Source organism: Xenia sp. Carnegie-2017, unplaced genomic scaffold (genome assembly GCF_021976095.1).
Source record: "Xenia sp. Carnegie-2017 unplaced genomic scaffold, XeniaSp_v1 HiC_scaffold_4, whole genome shotgun sequence".
In the NCBI taxonomy this organism is placed as follows: Eukaryota; Metazoa; Cnidaria; class Anthozoa; order Malacalcyonacea; family Xeniidae; genus Xenia; species Xenia sp. Carnegie-2017.
In genome coordinates, this window is record NW_025813504.1 from 4,205,164 (window position 1) to 4,229,770 (window position 24,607).

Genomic DNA, 24,607 nt, shown 5'->3' on the forward strand with positions numbered 1-24,607 from the left:
CAGCTTGAGGTAAGGTAAGACCTCTACCAGGAAATGGTTTCATAAGCTATGTCTTTTGGGAAAGATATCATCCGCAATTAATGTGTAGGGAATCATATAACCACAAACATTGGATTGTTCGGGGATTGGAAAATTTCCATTTTCAAAAGCTGAGTAGAAATGGCTACGGGAAAAATTGGCAGCATCTTTATCTCCTCGAAAATTTCCAATATTTACATAAGTAAAGCAATAGTTAGCATCGCATTTTGCCATGAGAATAATGCTGTGAAAATTTTTTTAATTGAAAATGTAGAGCCAGCATTTTTTGGACATTCAATCGAGATGTGCTTTCCATCCAGTGCACCTATACAATGAAGAAAATTCACTCTTCCAGGAAAGCATTAGCAATTTGCAGCCAGTCACTTGTATTTTGTTATCTTTCAGTTATAATAGGTCGAACCCTAAACCTACAGGGTTTTCGTTTCAACTTTCCCTGCTTTCTATATTTAAATTTGAGTAAGAGCAAACATAATGATAATTGAACTCTGAACAAAACCTTCCCATTGACAGCCGCCATTTTGACTTTTCGCGCGTAAATGTAAGTTTCAAAGATGCTGGCCAACTACCTGCGAACAAATATACAGGCGAAAGCCGCCGACGTTCAATGGTGTATTCGCAGGAAGAACGCCGGTAGCTGTGAACCATGCTCCGTGAATAAGTGCTGATGTCAGCGGTTCTATAGCTGCAGGCATTCTACTATCGTCGTTTTCTCTTTGTACTTTAATCACATGACCTGCAAAATCAGTTGCGACCAAGGAATTGCTTACGATTTATATTGTTTAGCCTTTGCATTTTGACTTAGTATCACACACAAACAATATAGGTAAGCTGCACGACCAACAATATATAAAAATATTTTATTAATAGGGGCAACAGCTGATGTTAGCATCTAGAATGAACTACATCAAAGATATTGTGAGCAACAGCTGGCGTGGGCAAGCCATGTTGTTTTTTAAAACTTGGTAAACAGTACATATAGTTTGGTATGAGTCGACAGTAAATATATGTTAGTGTTTGTGATATCATGTTCGTCATTAATTAACCAAAGACAAAGCAGTAATGTTAAAACAAATAAATCAACCTTTGCTATTTATAATTTAACACAAAAAATATTTGGTAGTCAATGCTAGAAAGTTACATCGTACAAGAAGAAATGAGGATGAATTACATAATACAACACGATAGAAAAATGAATCAAAAACATCCAATTGCTAAATTAATCTTTCATGTTCAAAGTCGGATTACTGTTTGAGTATTTTCCAAAAAGCACGGTTATAGTAATTTGCATCAGTGCCAATACATTTCGGTGCTTTAAGCCAACCGCCTTCATCACCTGTTGTAAATAATTATTAAATTGGACTTTTATCTGGTGAATTGCTCAAAGAACTGGTATTTGAGTAACTTAGAAAATAAATTCAAACACAATTGAAAATCACAGGATTGAGCACGTTCTGTATCGTTATAGAAAAAATAAATATTACTTTACCTCGGTTTCCTTCAATTTTTGAGCCCTCCTGGAGCAAATAACGCTGTGTTTGCACATTGACAATGAAATACCTGTCCTCTCCTTGTGGTTCAAGTTTCCAGTAAGCTCGATCGAAGTAGTTTGCGTCAGCCGACACAAAGGGGAACTCCAAATCCTGGGTTACTCGTCCAACCGCCTTCTGCACCTCGATCACCCTTGATTTTGTTTCCATTTTGAAATAGATAGCGCTCCGTCTTCAAGTTTTCAATGAAATACTTTCCATTACCTTGAGGAACAAACTTCCAGTAGGCTCTATTGTCGTAGTTCAGAGGCAGCTCTAACAACCAGCCACCTTCGTCTCCTCTGTTGCCTTCAATTTTATCTCCGGCTGAGAACAGATAGCGCTTTGTTAAAACGTTCTCAATTAAATATTTCCCGTCTTCAAAACAGGCCATTTGGATTTTGTTAACTCCTATATGTTTTGCAGATGTTTGGTGCAAAATAGCACAGCCACATTATATAGAAAACAAAAATTAGTCATACTTTGGTGCTGTAAATTTAATTAGATTACTTTTTGTGGATAGCCACCTCAGTGCTCCTATTGGTCGAGAAAACCAATTTACTGGTATCCACTATGCTAATGACATGCGAAACAAAAAAATTTTAATAGAGTGGGATTACTGTTTGTTTCTATACTGTGGCACAGCCAACAATGTTGCTGGTCTTTTTTAAGAGCTATGAAGTATATGCATATTTGCCTCCCCAATTATCGACGTCCGTCGTTCCTGAAGGTTTTATAGTTTAAGACCTGTTTCTAACGTCGCATTTTACATGAGGCGAATGCATTTAAAACAAAAGATAATGAGGAATTTTATCTCAATTTCTATTGTTTTAAATGCATTTGCATGTAAATGCAACGTTTGAAACGGGCCTAGGAGGCAAAAAACTTAGTTCTCTCCCGTTTCCCAAATGCTGTTGTAAAGGACAATGTTTGTGTACTTTGTTGTTTGTATCATCATGTAGTTCATTGGTGGAAATTCTTGACTTGGAGCCATTCTCTTGAGATTTACCAAACAATGTTGCGCGCTCATATCACTATGTACCATGGCTGAATTGTGAGTCAAGAATGGCGTAAAATGTGGAGTTTTTAAGTTTCAATAAATCTATTATAATATCGGCGTTTATACTTTTAGACATTCTCATTTCACTGAAATTACTACCTCAACATACCGAGGTCATTCTCATCTTTTACCCTTTCCAACTGCCTCCATACATACTCCCATTCCCCATAACTTCTGTTTTTTTTATTTGAACACTCCAAAGAACGTAAAATTATAGTAAAAATTTACCAATGTCAATTGAACTACGTATTCTTGGATTGCAAGCTGCATCATGGCCGCCAGGTTGGATGATTTTAAAAAGGAATTTCCTTATTACAATGCAATTTCATCAAACATGCGAGCATTCCATTGTTCTCTTACTCCCAAGGGGGTGGTTGCAAGCCACCAATATATCGTATTTCGTTAATTGGTGCTTTTCATATCCCGTGTAATTGTTCTGAATGGCAATGAAGCTTAACATAATATAGAAACAAAATAAATTCATATGAGCTCGGTAAGCAACACTTCCTACTGACAAAGACAAATATTATCTGACTTTCATATGAGAATTTTATGGACTGCTGCAGTTTAGCTGACACCTCGGACGCTGACCCAAAACATTGAAATCCCTAACAAAACGAGCCCGTGCTTCCCATACAAGTGCTTCGGGTATCTGCTTAACTGCAGTCTAGCCTTAATCACGCCTGCCGAAACCGAAGCAAATATAGACAAACAACATTTTCCAAATGCGACTTAAAACAAGCATGATGTATCTGGAATTCTTTGTATTGTGTAGGTTTATTAAATTTATAGTCAGTTTTTTATGAATACTTCTTTTATATTCATATAAGGAATCAAATGCCATTATTCCAGCTTATAATTGCTTTAGTTCGGCTTCAATTCCACTTTCACACCGCTGGTCACCATGTTTTTAATGACATACTTTCATCTCGGAAAGAGGGCTAGGGAGTTCCTTTGGACAATTTTTTATCCCGTCTACGATCTCGTTTTGTTACCCTCGTCTACGATCTCGTTTTGTTACCTACAAACAAAGACAAAAGAAAATACAAAAGAAGGCAATGAAGCGACCGCCACAATCATCAGTTTAAGATTAAGCATATAAGCACAGCATCTTAACATAAGCATGAGGTAGAACAAAAACAAAGTGAAAAGAAAATCTCTTTTCTTTTACTTCCTACGAACTCTTGATAAGGACCGATTACATGGAGCAACTTGGAAGGCAAAGCTCAAAGTACTATTGCATTTCTTTCACAAAGAAAGAGATATCGTCAGAGAAGGAAATACTAGAAAGGGATTTCAAAAATTTTAAATTTTTTTTCATTCATAATGTATTTTAAATTATCTAGAAAACACATCATAATTTAAAGTATTTTAAAGCAAAAGACGTATATTATAAACTGTGTGACCATGCCGCCTGTAGTGGACGCTACTTTCCCCTTCTCATTAAGCTGGATTTCCACTTGCGAATTTTTTCGAGCGAAGCGATAATTTTCGAAGCGAAAAAGTTCGTAAAATTGGTTCTATGAGAGTGAATTGAATTTCAAAAGAAATCAGTAGGGCACAACTGAATATATGTATATACACCTCCTAGTTAAAGTACTAGTTACGCCTCTGGCTTTGAAATAGCATGTTATGATTGTAAGTGCTGCAACGATAGCCAGAACGCCCAATAAATACAAAAGACGGATTTTCATACTTCGTTTGACGCGTTTATAAATTGAACCGTCACTTAAACGGAGAATTTCGCCTGCTCGTAAGAGAGCTTAGTATTTACGACGAGGAATATGTTTCCATTAGTATCGTTTGTTTTGTATTTCGTGTAAGAAATTCCTTAGTCAAAATAGTCGGTTTTCTGTAGAGTAGAGTTGTTAGATATTATGGAAAGTCTTTTAAGAGCAACTAACTCCTCAACGTCCGCCATTTTGAAAACTGAATATGCTTGACAAACATCACAAATCAGAAACATTGAAATCTGATTGGCTAAGCGAATTCTTTCTCAGCGAAAAAGTAGAAATCATTCGAACTCAAATTTTCGTCGTGGCAAACAATTTATGCAAATTTCATCGTTGCGTATATGTGACGTGTTGAACGTCTGCGCACGCTTAAATTCGAAAATAATCGCTTCGTGCGAAAAAATTCTCAAGTGGAAATTCGGCTTTAAGCGAAATCTAACAATTTATTTCACGTGCTTTTGATATGATGATATGCAATTTAATTGCAGTCCTAATTGTCTTTTCAATGATTAGCGCTATACATAAAATATATAACTGATGTATAGCTATATGATTTTGTTACAGTGTCTCTGTAACAAGTCTTGCTGTTTTAATTAAATGGCAAGTGTAAAAATGAATGTGAATGTCTGGAGAGGAAGTGAATTTAAACTTGATTAGCAATTACAACTAACAAATAGAATTTGTGTATTTTAATTAACTATATTCCTGTGAGAGGACAAAGTACAGAACGCTTACTTAAAATTGATAATCCGTCCTTATTAATTTTATCAATTTATTAAAATGATGTCCATGGATTATTTCAGGAAGAATGGGAATGAAAATTTTAAGATTTTGAAATCTAACTTGAATGTTTGGTGTGAGTATTTAATGATACTTTTGGCAATGTTAGCTGTTCTGGCTGCTGGAATAGAGGTAACGTCGAGCAGTTTGGAATGTGTTCCAGTTATCAATTGTCGCAAGATAGCAAATAACATTTCGAATGCGTCATGGCCACAAGTAAATTTTAAATTTTCTAGTCTTTGCAAAATATACCACCGGTCTGAAACTACAAGCTTTGCGGAACGAACGGAAGTCGTTACAGATGAAAATATCAACTGTTTATACAAACGTTTTGTCAATTCAGAATGCAGTAAAAGCGCAATTCCAAACTACCGGTATTTGTGGATCGTGCTGTTTGCTGAAGCATTATTGCTTTTCTATCTCGACAATATATGGTTGAAAATTCCTTCAACTTCGTCGGTAATTGAAAAATTTGTTGATCTTGTGACGACGTGTAACGATTTACCGTGTCCTAATTTTAAGTCACTTTGCACTATTTCAGTCGAATCATAGGAAAACCCTGGACATGTGAGCATCTCATATGATGATACTCCCAACTCTAACGATGAATTCTACAATTTAGATTTCCTTCCTGATAGTGCAACTACTAGTGTGTTAAAGGGTTTGAATGAGAAACTGCAAACACAAAAACAAAGCTTGACCACAAAGAAAAACGTCTAAAATTTCAAATCGCTATACTGCCACTAGTATGTTTGAAGTATATTGTATAATAATATTTGTCATCCTTAATCTTTTTCATTATTCGAGATATAAAGACACAAGACGTGTACACTCACTCAAAGCATTTCCGTTCCTCACAACTATTTCTTATGCTCTGACAGCCTAGCGCCGGCTTTGTCTTTTATTGTATACATTTATAATGTGATTTTATCTGTGAGTGGAGTGCTAGTAATTTGGAAAAGTTTTACGTTTATTCAATTGTCTCGTACAAAAAGTATTTATGATTTTTCCGTAAAATTACCTCAACAATCTTTTGATCAGCTATCCGATGTAGATCCAATATGTGGAGATCTTGGTTTTTTTCTTCATTTATTGGACTCTTACAACAAAATGTACGTTATAAGGTTTGCTCATTTCCTTTCAAAAGACAATGAAAAGAAGATCGATGCCCATACATTAAACAATGAATTTCCTGTTTCAATTCTACAAGCCACTGTAGAAAAAAAAACATAAACTATCGTTTAGCAATCTTCCGGGAATTCTTCATACGATTTTTGATCAATTAGTTTGCGAAAATCTCGTTCACCTCAACTTTAGCAACTGCCGTTTTTATCCCGATAGTTTTGAGAACTTTAACAAGCTTACCTATCTGAAAGATTTGTCCATGCTAGATTGTCACCTGACGTCAATTCCGAAAGGAATTTTTGATTTGGCAAAGCTTGAAGAACTTCATCTTAGTAGAAATTTTTGAAATAATTCTCACCCAAATTCAACGTTTGTGGCTCATTTTTGTACTTGGTGCTTTACTGTAAATTAATTACTAAATATATAATGTTCACTAACTCTTTGACAACACAAAATGTATGGTGGCTAAAAGCTACCTTTCAATTTTTCTAAAAAATAATGAATAGAAATAATAAAATTAAAACGAATAATTAATAAGTGCAATTCAAAGCAGGAAAAAAACAAGTTCAATTTAATATTCTTGTCACAAAATGAAAATAAAATCAATTGAATGTAAATTCAAGTTTCCGCACGTCTTAAAGCTGCCATAGTATACCAAAATACCTTGCGTGCATCATGTCAACTTGCTGCAAAATGAAATTTAGGTGTATTTTTGTCAAATGCACATTTGAAATTTCCCGATATATGAACAAACGTCTATAGGTCTCAAAAAAAAAACTTTATTGAAAGCACGGAAGTCGTTACAGATCACAAGATCCACTCTGCGTACAAATGTTTTGTCAGTTCTGAATGCGGCAAACGTGCAACTACAAACTCTTTCGTTAATATGTGGATCAATTATATTTATTGAAGCGTTGTGGCTTTTGATTGTTGACAATTTCTGGTTAAAACTTCCTTTAATCTCGTCGGTAATAGAAACATTTGTTCATCTCGTAATGGCGTGTTATAATTCACCATTTCTAAACTTTGCACCTCCTTTTACATTCCTCCAGTCAAATTCCAATAAAACCAAGGCTACGTCAACATCCGAATAGATAACCCTGTCGACTTGACTGATCACGATCAATTGAAATAAATGTTTCCTTCCAGACAATACACCCCATTGTGTTGAGGGTTTGTATGACAAAGTGCAAACACTAAAAGATATCATATCAACATCACATCCCATTAAAAAATTTCAAATCTTTATACCATGAAAGCTGTTTTCAATTACCTTCATTAATAATATTTCTCGTCATTAATATTAATTACTTGAAGGACATGAAAACACATTGATTATAAATTAGCTCAGCATATTCCCATCCATCACGAGTACTTCTTATGCTCCTACGTCTAGGCTTCCTCTATGTCTAGTATCATTCATATTTATCTCGGAGTTTTGGCTGTTAGTGGATTTATATATTTTTTAATAATTATTTGCATAGTTAAATTGCGCCTGAAGAAATATGAATATGAATAATCTGATCAAATGTTTCAGATAACTTTGGTGAGCTTTCAGGTATTTCTTAAGTAGATGATGACCTCCGATTTCTCTTGCATCTCTTGCATTCTTAAATCAAAATGTACGTTATAAGTTTCGTGCATTTCCTCTCTAAAGAGAACAAAGAAGATTGTGGCTCATGCATTGAACAAAGAATTTCCTGTCGAAGGTTTGCAAACATCATTGAATGAACTCAAGGCATTATCTTTTACTATTTCCAGGAATTCCGCTTGGAATTTTCGATCAATTGATAAGTGAAAATCTCCTGACACTGAATGTAATCAAATGCACTCTTGAAGAGGATGATTTTAACAATTTTGATAAGCTTATCGGACTGAAAAGCCTATCCATTGTGAACTGTGGCTTGAAGTCCATACCGAGAAAAATTCTTCCTTTGGAATGTCTTGAAAAACTTCGTCTTAATTTAAACCTTATAAATGAGATTAATGTTGACATAGCAGCTTTGAAGAATCTATAAGTCCTCTCACTTAACGATAACGTTCTTCAAAAAATTTCTCCTGGCTCATTGACACAAATGCCAAATCTCAACTCGCTTGATATCGACGACAATGATGATTTAGAAATGAAAGCTCTTCATGAGGTCCTTGCATGTAGAAGATTACAAAGCTTGGTTTGTCTTTTTCATCTACTGAAAAATGCTGCAAGTTGACTAAATGAAACAAAACTAGAAAAGCTAAATGCGTTTCCCGCGGAGAAAGACGAAAAAATAAAATGGAAGAAATAGGATGTTTGGTTTAAATACGATGGTTTTCCTTTTAAAATTGATTTATTGTATGATCATTTATTCAAAAAACTATTATTAAATATAAAATATTTTTTTAATAAAAAATAACATAATTACCGAGAAAATATTCCCAGTAATTAAAATGGTTACGATAAAACAATTGTATAAATAAACCAATAAATATAAACCTACAAGGAATATTAATACAGTTATTAGTATATATATAATAGTTGTATGGGTTTTTAAGTGCAATTTGGAAAATACATGCACGAGTGAGTGAGTTTTCATAAATAATTGAAGGTGTAACTGTTGAGATTAAGGGTTGCGTCTACGAAGTTAACTTTTTTTTTCATCTTTAATGCTTAGTTTAATTTGGTTAAAATGGCACCTTATTTCTATTTATGTTTTTTAACGTGTTCGAGTAGAGCGTTGTAGATCGATATTCCGTCGTTTTTGTGTGCGAATTCCTGCGTTTTTGTTACATGATTGTAACTGAGTTAGTACTTTTATTTACTATTTCATACTTTCTACTGTTAGCTAGTTTCAGAACCATCGAAAATGCTCATTATACGACATCAAACACAATGTTAAATTGCTTTTGATATCGTTGCTGCCATGTCCAAACGGAGCACCAAAGGTGCAAGTAGTTCTGAAGAAGTTATGGAGGAATCCTCCACATAATTGTTTTCAAATAAGAAATGTCTCAAATACCCTCTTTTTTAATTTGGAATTCGATGCCCTATATTCATTTCTGCAATGTATGCCCTATATTTACTTCCCATATTGAAATCAACGGCTGGCCAGTGGCTATATCATCTTTGCCCCTACCATCATGCCAATGGATTTGAATACATTTTGACTTCCTTGCAACCATCATTAGCTTGTTTTCAAGAACATGCTTCGACATAGCCTTAGGGTGCATTTATTCCAATCGAATGTTAAACGCTCTGTCGCTTTTCTTATTTTAAACATGTCATCGAACGACATCCCTATGATCTTTCTTTGCACACTTCACTTTTTCTAATTCAAAATTAATTACTAACAAATTTTACATTTCATGTGCCTAATATTTCGAGATATCATATGTGCTCATAAACAAAATAGTTTGCCGATAAAAGATTTGCGGCGGCGACAACAAATCACCACATACCTTTTATTATTTTTATTCTTTAATTCAGATTTCTGAATTGTGTTTTCAATGAGTATCGATACATAAAATATATAACTGATGTATAGCTATATGATTTTGTTACAGTATCTCTGTAACAAGTCGTATATGTGACGTGTTAAACGTCTGCGCGCTTAAATTCGAAAATAATCGTCGAAAAAAAATTCTCAGTGGAATTCGGCTTTGCGAAATCTAACAATTTATTTCACTTGTTTTGATATGATGATATGCAATTTAATTGCAGTCGTGCAGAATTGTCTTTCAATGATTAGCGATACATAAAATATATAACTGATGTATAGCTATATGATTTTGTTACAGTGTCTCTGTAACAAGTCTTGCTGTTTTAATTAAATGGCAAGTGTAAAAATGAATGTGAATGTCTGGTGAGGAAGTGAATTTAAATTTGATTAGCAATTGCAAATAACAAATAGAATTTGTGTATTTTAGTGAACTATATTCCTGTGAGAGGACAAAGTACAGAACGCTTACTTAAAATTGATAATCCGTCCTTATTAATTTTATCAATTTATTAAAATGATGTCCATGGATTATTTTAGGAAGAATGGAAATGAAAATTTTAAGATTTTGAAATCTTACTCGGATGTTTGGTATGATTATTTAAAGACGCTTTGGCAATGTCAGCTGTTCTAGTTGCTGGATTGGATGTAACATCGGGCAGTTGTCAATTGTCGCAACATAGCAAATAACATTTCAAATGCGTCATGGCCACAAGTAAATTTAAAATTTTCTAGTATTTGCAGAAAATACCACCGGTCTCAAACTACAAGCTTTGCGGAACGAACGGAAGTCGTTACAGATCAAAATATCAACTGTTTATACAAAGTTTTGTTATTTCAAAATGCAGTAAAGCGCAATCCAAACTTCCGGATTTTGTGTATCGTGTTGTTTGCTGAAGCATTATTGCTTTTCTTTCTCGACAAATTGTGGTAGAAAATTCCTTCAACGTCGTTGGTAATTGAAACATTTGTTGATCTGGTGACGGCCTGTTACGATTCACCGTATCCTAATTTTGATACCAGTTTTGCACTCTTTCAGTCAAATTATAATAAAGCCCGTTTTTATGTGAGCACCTCAAATGATGATACTCCCAACTCTAACGATGAATTCTACAATTTAGATTTCCTTCCTGACAGTACAACTACAAGTGCGTTAAAGGGTTTGTATGAGAAACTGCAACACAAAGCTTGACCACAAAGAAAACGTTTACAAAATTTCAAATCGCTATACTGTCACTAGTATGTTTGAAGTATATTGTATAATAATATCTATCATCCTTAAGACATTCGAAAGATATAAAAGACACAATGACGTGTACACTCACTCAAAGCATTTCCGTTCCTCACGACTATTTCTTATGCTCTGATAGCCTAGCTCCGGCTTTGTCTTTTATCGTATACATTTATGATGTAATTTTATTTGTGAGTGGAGTGCTAGTAATTTGGAAAAGTTTTACGTTTATTCAATTGTCTCGTACAAAAAGTATTTATGATTTTTCCGTAAAATTAGCTCAACAATCTTTTGATCAGCTATCCGATGTAGATCCAATATGTGGATATTTTGACTTTTATTTTCATTTATTGGACTCTTACAACAAAATGTACGTTATAAGGTTTGCTCATGACCTTTCCAAAAAAACCAGAAAGAAGATCGATGCCCATAAATTAAACATTAAATTTCCTGTTTCACTTCTACAAGCCACTGTAGAAAAAGAACAAAAACTATCGTTTAGCACTGTTCCAGGAGTTCCTCGGACGATTTTTGATCAATTTGTTTGCGAAAATCTCGTCCACCTCAAATTTAGCAATTGCCGTTTTTATCCCGATAGTTTTTAGAACTTTAACAAGCATACCTATCTGAAAGATTTGTCCATACTAGATTGTCACCGGACGTCAATTCCGAAAGGAATTTTTGATTTGGCAAGGCTTAAAGTACTTCATCTTGGTAGAAATCTAATAAAAAAAATTGATGTTGAAATTTCAGCTTTGAAAATGATAAAGTTCCCCAGGCTTGACAATAACAAACTTCAAACAAATGCATTAAACTCATTGAAGCGATTGGAAAATCCCGAATCACTTACTATCGATGGTAATCATGATTTGGAAATTGGCGCTTTCCGTGAGGTCCTTGCATGTAGGAATTTGTGCCACTTGGAATACCTATCCTATCTGAAAGAAAGACTAACAGACGAATTAAGCGAAACTGAAACGGAAAGGCTAAACAAGCTAAACTATGTTACCTCAAAAAAGTTTGAAGGGAGAATGAGATTGTTAGGAGCGTGATCACGAAACTCTTCTAGATTCAGTTAGATCGTCGTTGGTGATATTATTAAAATTTGCTTTTGTTTCTCATAGGATGTTTGGTTTAAATGCAATGGTTTTTCTATTAAAATTAATTTTTTGTATGATAATTATTTAAAAAAACTATTATTAAATTTACATTTTTTAAATAAAAGTTGACATAGTTAGCGAGAAAATCTTCCCAGTAATTAAAATACAGGTTACGATAAAAACAATTGTATAAATAAACCAATAAATATAAACCTATAAAGAATATTAATACATTTATTAGTATATATATAATAGTTGTATGGGTTTTTAAGTGCAATTTGGAAAATACATGCACGAGTGAGTGAGTTTTCATAGATAATTGAAGGTGTAACTGTTGAGATTAAGGGTTGCGTCTACGAAGTTAACTTTTTCTTATCTTTAATGCTTAGTTTAATCTGGCTAAAATGGCACCTTATTTCTATTTATGTTCTTTTAACGTGTTCGAGTAGAGCGTTGGAGATCGATATTCCGTCGTTTTTGTTTATGAATTCCTGCGTTTTTGTTGCATGTTTGTAACTGAATTAGTACTTTTATTTACTATTTCATACTTTCTACTATTAGCTAGCTTCAGAACCATCGAAAATGCTCATTATACGACATCAGTAACGATTTTAAATTGCTTTTGATATCGTTGCTGCCATGTCCAAGCGGAACACCAAAGGTGCAAGCAGTTCTGAAGAAGTCATGGAAGAATCCTCCACATAATTATTGTCAAGTAAGGAATGTCTCAAATACCCTCTTTTTTAGACTTAAGATATTGAGTGATGTAATATTTTGAATTGCATAATTTCAGGTACGTCTTTGCAAATCAAATTCGAAATTCGATACCCTATATTCATTTCTGCAATGTATGCCCTATATTTACTTCCCATATTGAAATTAACAGCTGGCCAGTGGTCATGTCATCTTTGCACCCCCTACCATCATGCCAATGGATTTGAAAAATTTTTGACTTCTTGCAACCATCATTAGCTTGTTTTCAAGAACATGCTTCGTCATAGCATTTAGGGTGAATGTATTCGAATCGAATGTTGAACGCTCTGTCGCTTTTCTTATTTTAAACATGTGATCGAACGACATCACCATGATCTTTCTTTGCACACTTCACTTTTTCTAATTCAAAATTAATACTAACAAATTTTACATTTCATGTGCCTAATATTTCGAGATGTCATGTGTCCTCATAAACAAAATACTTTGCTAATAAAAAGATTTAGCGTCAGTGACAACAAATCCCAACACACGTTTTATTATTTTTATTTTATAAATCAGATTTCTGAATTGTTGTTTTAATGATTAGCGCGATACATAAAATATATAACTGATGTATAGCTATATGATTTTATTACAGTGTCAGTAGTTAACTAATATATATATATATATATATATCATTGCATTCTCAAGTTTTTTGATTATAAAATGTATAATGTCTAAAAATAGTCATAATACATCTTATAATAAAAAAAAACCCGGGGGATCGTTTTTGAGACAGTCAGCGGTAGTAAACATAAAAATAGAGAAGGGTGAGCCTGTGATAATATACATGTATATATTAGAATAGTGAATAAGAGTAATATAAAATATATAAGCAAGAAGATTTTATAAAAAAAGATATATTTCAAATACAATAGAAAATAATTACATTGATAAAAGTCCAAAGTCCAATTTTTTAAAATGATATTATGGAAAGTCCAAAGTCCAATTTATTGATGATACAAATTGTAAAGCTTCAATGCTTCATCCACAATAAAGAAACGATAAAAGGAATCAACCTTTTCACCAAATTCTTCATCCCAAAACCAATTAAGCCAATCTTCTATTTGTAAACAAAGACATTGATAAAAACTCGATCCAGCTCGTATGTAACACATTTTAAATTTTCCGAAAGTCCGATTTACTGATGATACAAATTGTCTCGCTTCAACGCATGATCCACAAGAAAGAATCGTAAATATGACTCAGTCTTTTCACCAACTTTTTCGTCCCAAAACCAATTAATCCAATCTTTTATTTGTACACAAACACATGTAAAAGAATTAAAGAAGATGGTATGTCACACATTGTGTGGTTTAGTATTTTCTCTTGTATTTTGTCTTGATGCATTTATCAGTTTCTTTGAACAAATAGGATATAATGACGTAAAGTCAAAATACGTCTTCAATCGATTACAAATAGCAATATATTCATCTTCGCGTTTTGATGTATATATAAGTTTCTTTGGCATCATGTAAATAATACCGTGAAAGCAAGCCTCACAATGATTGGTTACTAGTAATGCTTCCTTTTATGGGTTTTTTTATTTTTCTTTTTTTATAAGTAAAAACATTTTCTTACAAATAATTTTATTTTGAATTAATAAAAAATCTTTTTTTCGTCTTTTTTCTAACTTTATATCTTTTTCTACTTTTTCATACATTTCTTTTATATTAAACTCAAATTCCATTCTTAGATGATTTGTAAATTCATCAATTTTCTCTGTAAGTTTTTCTTCAATTTTTTTTATTTCTCCATTTATTAGTGGTATTATTTTGTTAAATTCAGAAAAAACTTTTGATTCTACAGAAGATTCAATTTCACAATAGATACATTTTGTACATATTGATTGCTTACATCTTTTAGAGGAGAAATATGTGTGAATTAAATTTATTAAATTCACGAAATGTTGACAGTTTTCCATATGAAATATTTCCAAATCCACCATAATTTTTGGAAGGGTTAATCACATCATTTTTTTCCATCTTTCTTTATCCAATACCTATGTGATTATCTACTCTACATTGATATTAAGGATTTATATATTACACTTTTTTAGTAAATAAATAAAAAAAAATTTATCCTTTCTTATCTTTTATTGTAAAAAAAATATTTCTTATTTTTATAAAAAAATTCGAATTTCTCACTTTTTTAATCATATTTCTTTTTTCTTTTTTTAAAGAAATTCGAATTTCTTACCCTTTTTATCACTCTTTTAATGTAAAATTTTCAATAAAAGATTTATTTTTCATTTGAATGTTTTGCTGTCTAATTGATAATGACGAAATCTTCAAATAAAAGTATTACTTTTATATTTGAGCGCAATGAAGATTTTGATGAAGAAAAAGATATAAGTCAAATTATTATGAAATCCGAATATATATCTAAATTCATTGATGACGATGGTATGATTATTTTTAATAAAGAAATTGAAGATGGAAGAAAATTTAATTTCAAATTATGCGATGAAGGGATGATAATCAGCGAAAAAGATAGTATTGAAATATTTATAGAAAAATTGGAAGACTACTTTTATTATCATGATGAAAAAGAATTTTATAAGCATATTACACAACTGGATTTAATTAAAGTATTTTATAAAAACATTATTGAAAAAATTGTAATAGTAACTATATGATATATATAAGATGGTAAAAGTACCGGATATTGCATAATATAATTTCTTACTGGTAATATGACTGTCGTGTACAGAATTATTATAATAATTGCTGAAATTTCGAGAAAATGCTTGCGGTCTTCAAATGCAAATTTAAGATGGATAAAGTATTATATATATCACCGCAGTCATCAAGCGACAACCAGATCGCTTTAGTTTTCCAGATGTTGTAGAAGATATATTTAAGAATACGAAGTCTGATTGACATTTGAGTGTTAGATGTTTAGTATCATTTCTTGCTGGTGATAATGGCGGATTGGCGAAATAGAACTATAGTATTCTTAAATGTCGATGACTTTATTTCGAATGTGTTTCTATCTTCAGATGTCATTTTGAGTTGGAAAAGCAGTGCAGGGTTTTGATGTTATTGATGAATGTCAAGAAGATAATTTAAGAATGATTTTTGATGCAACTGAAAAGAAATATATCTTGGAACAAAAATCACTTATTGAAGCATTTATTAAAGTATTAAAAAAATATTTGGATGAAAATGATGATAATCATCAACATTTTGAACAAATGAAAGTACTTATGAACAGTAATGTTGAAAAAATATTTTCCTATGTAGCTGAATAGGTGAAGATGTGTGTATATATATAATTTACTTCCATGTAAAAACAGATTGATGGAAAATGTCTCGGATACAGAAGTATCAATGTATGTTTACAAATTGTATACACTCTAAAAAAATTGTTCTTTTTATTTTAAATGTTGTGAAAGATTTTATCCATGTCATCATTGTCATAATAAAGATCATTTTTGCAATAAAAAAGTCAATCCAAAAGATATTTCCTGGATAATGTGTAATTATTGTGGTTTTGAGCAAGGAATTCAACAATATTGTATCAAGTGTAAGAAAAAGTTGGCTGATTATTTTTGTGACAAATGTAATTTACGATGATTATTCGAAAGATCCTTATCATTGTGTAAAATGTGGTGTTTGTAGAGTTAAATTACATAGATCATTTCATTGTGATGCTTGTGGATCGTGTTTGAAAAGGAAAAGGAAAAATCAATATCATATATGCAAAAACGAACATGTTCAATGTATGATATGTTTGGAAGATACATTAACTGGAATCGGAATGTTAAAATGTGGTCACAAAATACATTTTGATTGTTTGACAAATTATTATTACAAGGATTTTCTAACTGTCCGATATGTAGAACTGATTTATTAACACCAACAACCATCCCATCAATTAAGCGAGCATCTTTAAGAACCGTGTCTGGTACAACCTGATACTACCCTCAATAAAATACAAAACATGAATTTTTATTATATGAAGTATTAGATGAAGTATTTACAAATTGATGTATATAAATGAATTTTAAGACATTTTTCTAAAAAATACTCCATTGTGTTGTTTAAATTAATTTCTTGGTTGAGTTCTTTTAATTTATCAAGTAATTTTTCTTCTCTCAAATAGATCAATTAAAAATTTGCTTCTTCCTCATTTTACATATGATATTTCCTTTTATAAGTGAATAAAATTGTCTATTAATACAATTTTGGTCGGTGTTAAAAGATAACATATTACAAGAGTACTCAGGATTTTTACCAATTTCGTTGTTGTATTCTTCGAATTTTTTTTGGTTGGACGTCCTCTCTTTTTTTTTTACACTTTCAGTAGCATCCATTAATTGTCTTTTTTACCTACCCATTCATTAAGAATATGAGGAGGACTTGTAAATACTAGATTGGGATGAGCAAATACTTGATCTTGATCTTGATTCATTTCTTCAGGAGGAGGAGGAGGAGGAGCTGTATTTCCTTGATTTTGACTCATAGTATTATTATTAGGAGGAGTTCTAAATCCTTGATTTTGTTGATCTTCATTAAATTCAACGTCTCCAAGTTCTCTTTAAAAGTGCGCGTGTGGACATTGTAATTTAAGAAAGACATCGTGTTGGTGACATCATACTTGTAGTTGTGATTGGAGACATGATATTCATAAGAGTTGTATTTTTTAGTAGGAGAATCTTTTGTTGAATATACATTATTAATTATGGGTAAAGGAGATGATTTTTGAATATTATCGATAAGTATTCAAAGGACTTTTACCATCACTCTTTTCTGTATCTTCATCCATGGGTTGTGGAGAATTGTGATGATGATGCACGATTTTGATTTTCGATGCAACTTGTCTCAGAATTTGTCTCGTTATTTGTCTCAGTATTTATCCAATTTGGTATGGGTGTTGTAGAGAGATATTCATTATTCTCTTGAAATTGATTTTCTCTTGAAATTGATTTTCTTCTGATTTTTTTTGCTTTAATTTTTTTTCTTTATTTCTTTTTATAAATTATCGAAGCGATTTTGTTTCTTTTTATCTTTCAAATAAAGTAAAAAATCTTCATATGACACGTTTGAGTCCATTTTTTTCTTTATAATAAAGAAATTGTCAACGAGCAAAGTAGAGCTTTATACTACTGGAATTTGATATAAAAAGTTGTATCTCCTTTCATTTAATCTATTTATGGTATTATTACCCTTGGGTGAACTTACATACACCTTGATTGTACTTGGTACAATCTGATACCATTTTTTGCTTAAATTTAGAATATAACCTTGACTTTTCAAGTTGATTGATTGACATTACTGAGTGTCTAGAAGTTACTAATTGAGATGTTTTGCATTTTTTGACGTCAATGAAGAATTACTACATGTTTTTATTACTATATATGGTTATTACATGCACGATAACCTTGAACGCTTCATATTTGCATTGCTTGAATTTTTTTGGTTTTTTTAATATTGGTGGTATATAAAAGACCTGTTATTTGAAATTGTATGCATTGAAGAACTAACGTGTCATATATTTGTTAAGTTTGTTTTATAAAATGGAATCACAAGAATCAAACGCAAATACATCACACATTTAAACTCCAAATACATCTGAAGATGAAAGTCCAAACACATCGCATTGGCTCAAAGAAAATTTTATTATATAGCTGATGATGATGATGATGTAAACATCGAACTTAGCGAAAATTATAAAAAACTCACCGAATTTAGAAAACAAATACTTGACTTGCAGAGTGAATTAGAAGAAACGAAAGAGAAGCTAACGCAAAATGAAGCAAAAATTAGCGAATTTTCAAAAGAAATTCAAGCTTTAAAAGATGAGTTGGAAAAAAAGAAAGAGCAAAATGAAGCAAAGCATATTGAATATTTAAAAGATGTTCAAGATTTACAAGATGAATGCGATTGTTTAAACAATTCGTTAACTGATTATGAAAAAATAAAAGAAAATACTCAAGTAGAATATTAGCACAAGCTAAGTTGGATGAAGAACTTCAAAGTGATGAAATATAGTTCATATAACAATTTTAATATAACTCATCAAAAATTTTGTTTAGACGATTAACATGCAGTTGTTTTCATTGTCAGACATGTCAACATCTAAAAATAAATTCTAAATAATCTTTAGATTTTCTTATTATTTTTTCTTTTTTCTTTCTTCTTCTTCTTTGTTTTTATTTAGTTCATTTAATTTTATATCGTGTTCTAATGTTTTTTTTTTCGATGATTTCTTCAAATTAATTTGATTCTTTTCAATAAACTCTATCATCTCGTCGCAAACCTCTTTCCAAATATGACTGTATATTTTAATATATTTTCTATTGCTTGTTTCTTTTTTTTCGTCTTTTGTATCGTAATACTTCTTTTTGCATTTTCCCATCTTTTCTTTGTTTGTTTCACCGTTTTTTCACTGTCCGCGATAAGTGTATGCTTACAAGTGAAGTGAACGAAATAAATGCTCGAATTTTATAGATCAAATTTTTGCGCAAATATAACCTTTTGACCGCAGTGAAACATACTTTGTTGCGTTTACTTGTTTCACATATGTTAAAACTTGCGATTTTTGTCATAACATAAACCGCATCGAGTATTCAATACATTAATGTGTTGAAAAAAAAATTGCATTTAGATTTTCTAATAAAACTTATATTTTTGATTTTGTTGAAGCTAGCAGTATCAGAATCCATCATTACCCATAAGATAATTGCTTAATAGATGTGATGACAGCAAATGGATTTTGTTTCAGTTATTATTAGTATTGTCTAAAATTTACATAATTCTGTTTTGAATTTATTTGTAAAAAAATTGTTTCTCTATATATTAAAACTTGCGTTTTTTTTGTCACAACACAAGTTGTATCGATTGTTGGTGGTTGAAGGTTAAAGTGTGTTTTGTAACTCGCGTATCATAATGGGTTTGACACCAGACGGGGATTGGTACAATATAATAGATGATAAGATATATAAATGTGAACTTCGCATCGACACCCTCAAGGAATTTATAGAGGACATATTAGAGATGATGCACTCTGAATTAAAAGAACAAAATTACGATCAAGTTAAAGTACATCGATATTTTCGATGTAAAGATGAAATCAAAGCAATCAAAAATTACAAAAAGAACGCAAAATTGTTAAATGTGATAAAATTGTACAGAAAATGTTAGAATTTTACTAAATTTTAATACAAATCTTATATTTCGATTTTGTTGAAGATAATAGTTTAATAAATGTGATGACAGCATTGGAAGATAATTTTTAATAAATGTGATGACAAATGGTCTTTGTTTGAGATATTATTTGTGTTCTGTTTTGAATTTAGGTGTGATTCTATGTATTAAACATGTTTTTATTATAAGATACATCGTTTTGTTTATTAAAAACATTAAAGCGGTGAAAATAATTTTTGCATCTTTGTTTAATGCAAAATGCATATTTTCGATTTTGTTGAAGTCAGTGTCAGATTGTACCAGTCACAGGTATTGAAGATAATTGCTTAATAGATGTGATGACAGCAAAGTATTAGTATTCTCTTAGAGTTTAAAAATTCTGTTTTGAATTTAGGTGTGATTTTATGTATTAAAACTTGCGATTTTGTCACAACACCAATCGCTTTGATTATTAAATACATTAAAGAGATGAAAACAATTTTTGTATCTTTAAACAAATCATCATTTCGATTCTGTTGAAGTCAGTGCCAGATTGTACCAGTCACAGGTGATTAATTGATATTTAATTGATATGATGACAGTAAATGGGTTTGTTTGTGTTCTCGAATGCTCAAGGGCAACTAGCAAACAAAGACACAGTGTATTGAGATGTAGATACGAACGTTCAAGGTGAAACGGAAACAAAGGGTATTTTGTTGTAACGAGAGTATTTAAGAACGCGTAAATATCGCAACTGCGTCGAAGTTTCTCAAGCTCTGTTGAAGTTATCTTGTTGGAAATCGGCTAAATTCTTGTTGGAAATCGTTGACTACTCGCTATTTGTTGAGGAGAAACTTGTACTAAGAATTTAATGTTATTTTATTTACGAGCTAATTTTTAATATCACAATTGCATTAACGTTTCTCTAGTTACGTTAAAGTCTGTTTTACTTGAGAGTCTTCCAAATGCGTTTATTTATGAGTAGTTTTTAATAACGCAATTGTATTTTTCTAGTTACGTTAAAAATCTGTTTATTGGAAAGCGATATATTATACTGAAACAATTTTATATCGTCAGTAAATTGGGCTTTTTTAAAGAATGTAATGTAATAACTTCAAGATTATCCATTCTTTTTTACAAATGAAAGATTGGTTTAATTGGTTTTGGGACGATGAATATGGTGAAAGTTTGAATGCTTTTTCCGATTCTTTATTGTGGATGATGTATTAGCGGACAATTTGTATTATCAGTAAATTGGTTTTGAACTTTCCATATTATCATTTAAAATTGACTAGACTTTCATCAATGTAATTATTTTGTATTGTATTTGAAATATATCTTTTTTATGAAATATACTTGTTTCTTCCAAATAATATACGTTGTTTGAAATAAAGTTAAGAATTTTATAGTATTTGCTTTTATTCACGAACTAATTCTTTTTCTAGCTACGCTAAAGTCTGTTTATTGACGACTCTTCCAACAGTATGCAATTTCATAAGTGCTTTCTAGCTACGCTAAAGTGTTTTATTGGAAGGACTACACGTTGTTTGAAATAAAGGTAAGAATTTAATATTATTTGCTTTTACTTACGAAGTATGATATTATTTATGGAAAAATTATAGATGATCACACGGTATAGAAAACAGTTAATGGATCATTTGAAAGAGTATTTGCGTCACTATGATGATAACATACTGGCTTTTATTATAAAATGTTATTTTAAAGACGTATATCAATTACCCACAGAATTTTTATTGCGGATGAAAAATAATTTAGACATAAAAAGAACTTTTATGATATTAAAGATCTAGATAAAGTTTTAAATATTTTTATTTGCATAATCCAAAGAATCAGGGTACGGGTTTAAAAGTATAAGAGATTTTATGTTAATTTTTGCTAGGAAAAATTATGGGTATTTCGAAAAAATAGAGTTATGAGCTTATTTAAAGAACTATGCGAAAGTAAATTTCAGAACTGTCAAAGTGCTATTATTGTAAGGTCAAGTTAACCTTAGCAAAATTAATACTGGACTATATTGAAGCTGATTTCTTTCATTTTATTCGTGGAAAGATACAAAGAAAGGATCATTTTCAAATTAAAGACAATTTCTATTAAAATTTTGAAAAAGGAAATATGGATTGTACTTTATTAAACCCAAATGGATTGTTGAATAAAATTTATGCGATTTAAAAAGACGGAAATAATGATACTGAAGAAGAAGACAATTATATGGAAGAAGAAGAATATGACAATGATAAAATTGAATTTAATAAAAAGAAAGGTCAGAAAAGAAAATAATATCTGACAAAAAGCTATGAAACGAGTTAAACTAAATTAATGATACTTTTTATTAGTAATTTTTGAAATTGAATAATGGAAAACATTATATCAAAAGTCATGTGCTGTTATAGATCATAATGGATATATTTTGTCGTGTAGGACATTTTGGTGGACATACTTGTAATTTTATTATAATCAATATAAACCAGAGTTGATATTAACTCTAACTATACAATGTATATAAATGAATATGCTATTAAAATCAATTGTTTCATTTTAAATGTTTTTAATTTTTGTTGTTTATTAGTATTTTGCAGATAAATATGACAAAGAAATTGGTTATATTTGATACCGTTTTTTGTGTATTTTACCCATTACATAACCTCGAAAGAATTAACGTTTATTATAAATTTTTTTATAGTTCAATGATATGGATTTTTTATCTATTCAAGTATTTGCCATTTTATTGAAGGAATATCCCGGACATCCATTGTTATATCCGTTGCATTTTGTATGCAGTTATTTATTAAAATTGAAAAAAAGTCCGTCGCTAATGAAAGTGCTTAAAATTAAGACAACTGTAGAAGATTTAAAATATTCGCTTTATTTTAAATCTTTTTCAAATGATGAAAAATTCAAATCCGTCTACAAATATGTAGATTTCATTGAGTTTCTATATGGAACAGTAGGGATAATACGTTGTTGGGAGAATAAAAATACAGAACATCTTTATTTAATTTCGAGTTATTGGTTACCCAAAGTTTATATGCAACATAAAAAAATATTATTATTTAATGAAAATTATTGTTGCAGATATCATTATTTTAATGTAGATAAACAAACGAATATAATTTTATATGATTATTTCAACATTTATTTGCATGATTCTCAGGTTGTATAAAAAGATAGTTTTCATTTAGGTTTAGAGTGTATTACATTATATAGATATTTTTTTCAACATGTTAGTGATGTAAGAATTTATATATCTTGTAAAAAATTTTTTAATACAATTGAAAAAATAAAATTGAAAAATGTAAATAAAGATGTAATTTATAATTTTTTTAATAGAAAACGAAATTTATACGGATTATGCACGACATATATTATCTTGTAAATATTGTAATATATTGTTTGATGATTTTATAACTTTACTTGTTGTAAAATGTAAACAATTAGAAAAACCTAATTTTACATTAACAACACGTAGTTTTTTAACGTTTGAACAATTGGGATTAATATTTGATAGAGATCCTAATTTTCATACGTCAACTTGTAATGATATTTTATTTATTTTAAAAGAAAATGGACTTGATAGATACGAATTATTTTTTCAAATTTTAATGGAAATATTAATTAAATACAAATTTTCTATTTTTCTATTTTCATTCATCATTGTCTTTAAATATCCACTTCCCTTTTGTTTTTTTTTTTATTGATCCTCTTATACAATAATTTTTCCTTTTTCTTTCCTTTACATTTTTTTGTTTCATCAGAAAAATTATTCCTTATTAATTTATTATTTAAATATTTTTTAACAACTCCACCGTTATAGCTGGAACAATACCCTTTAATGCCAATCCTGCTATAGTCCACCAATAATTCCTCCTTTTGTGCTTTTTTTATTTTCTTTTTTAATTCTTTTTGTTTTCTTTTATACATTTTTTCATTTTATTTTTAAAAAAAGAATAAATAAGTAAAATAAATAGTAAGCAAATTCAATAAATATATGCATGGAAAGCAATATCTGTTTATTTATGCAGAAGTAGTACAATTGTTATAACATATATATAGATTTTTTTAGAAAAATATCACATTTTAAATTTCCGAAATAATATTTTTTAAAATTACAAAAAATGGGGAGACGCCAAAGAGGAGGAGACGACAAAAGGAGGATTTATTAAATTTTCTAAAATTCGCAATACACTTAAATCTGGATTTAAAAAGCATTAAGTAAAAACATTTAGCGCTAAAATCTGCAAAAGCTGCCAGAGCTATAGCAAAATCAGGAATACTGGGTTCTAAAGCAAAAATTTGTAAATTCACCCTTAATGGATAAAGCATTTGAAATTGCAAATAATCAATTGGGTAAAGGTGCATATAGATCAGATGTATGTGTAGGGGTAAAAGAAGAAGAGGTCAAAAGGAGGAATATTACCATTGTTAGCACCAATAGGGTCGATATTTTAGTTGAAATCAATTTGTGTACTTAATTAATTAATTAAAAAACATTTATGTAAAATATATTTTATTCAATAAAAAATATTATTTATTTACAAAATATTTTACTTTTTTACTTTTCCAATATTTTACCATAATTAGTAAATATTTTTGGTGTGGTTTAATGTTTTTGATGATTTTAAGAAATAATTAAATTTTT

General features: G+C 30.5%; 1 protein-coding gene across 1 annotated transcript; it reads right to left on the reverse strand.

Moving 5' to 3' along the window:
* Positions 1–1,270: 1,270 nt before the first annotated feature.
* Positions 1,271–1,959, reverse strand: LOC124455880. The gene is given in 3 exon segments (XM_047006492.1): positions 1,271–1,372; positions 1,526–1,667; positions 1,669–1,959. Coding segments are annotated over 3 exon segments (525 nt in total). The 3' UTR covers positions 1,271–1,280.
* Between the last annotated feature and the right edge of the window lie 22,648 nt (positions 1,960–24,607).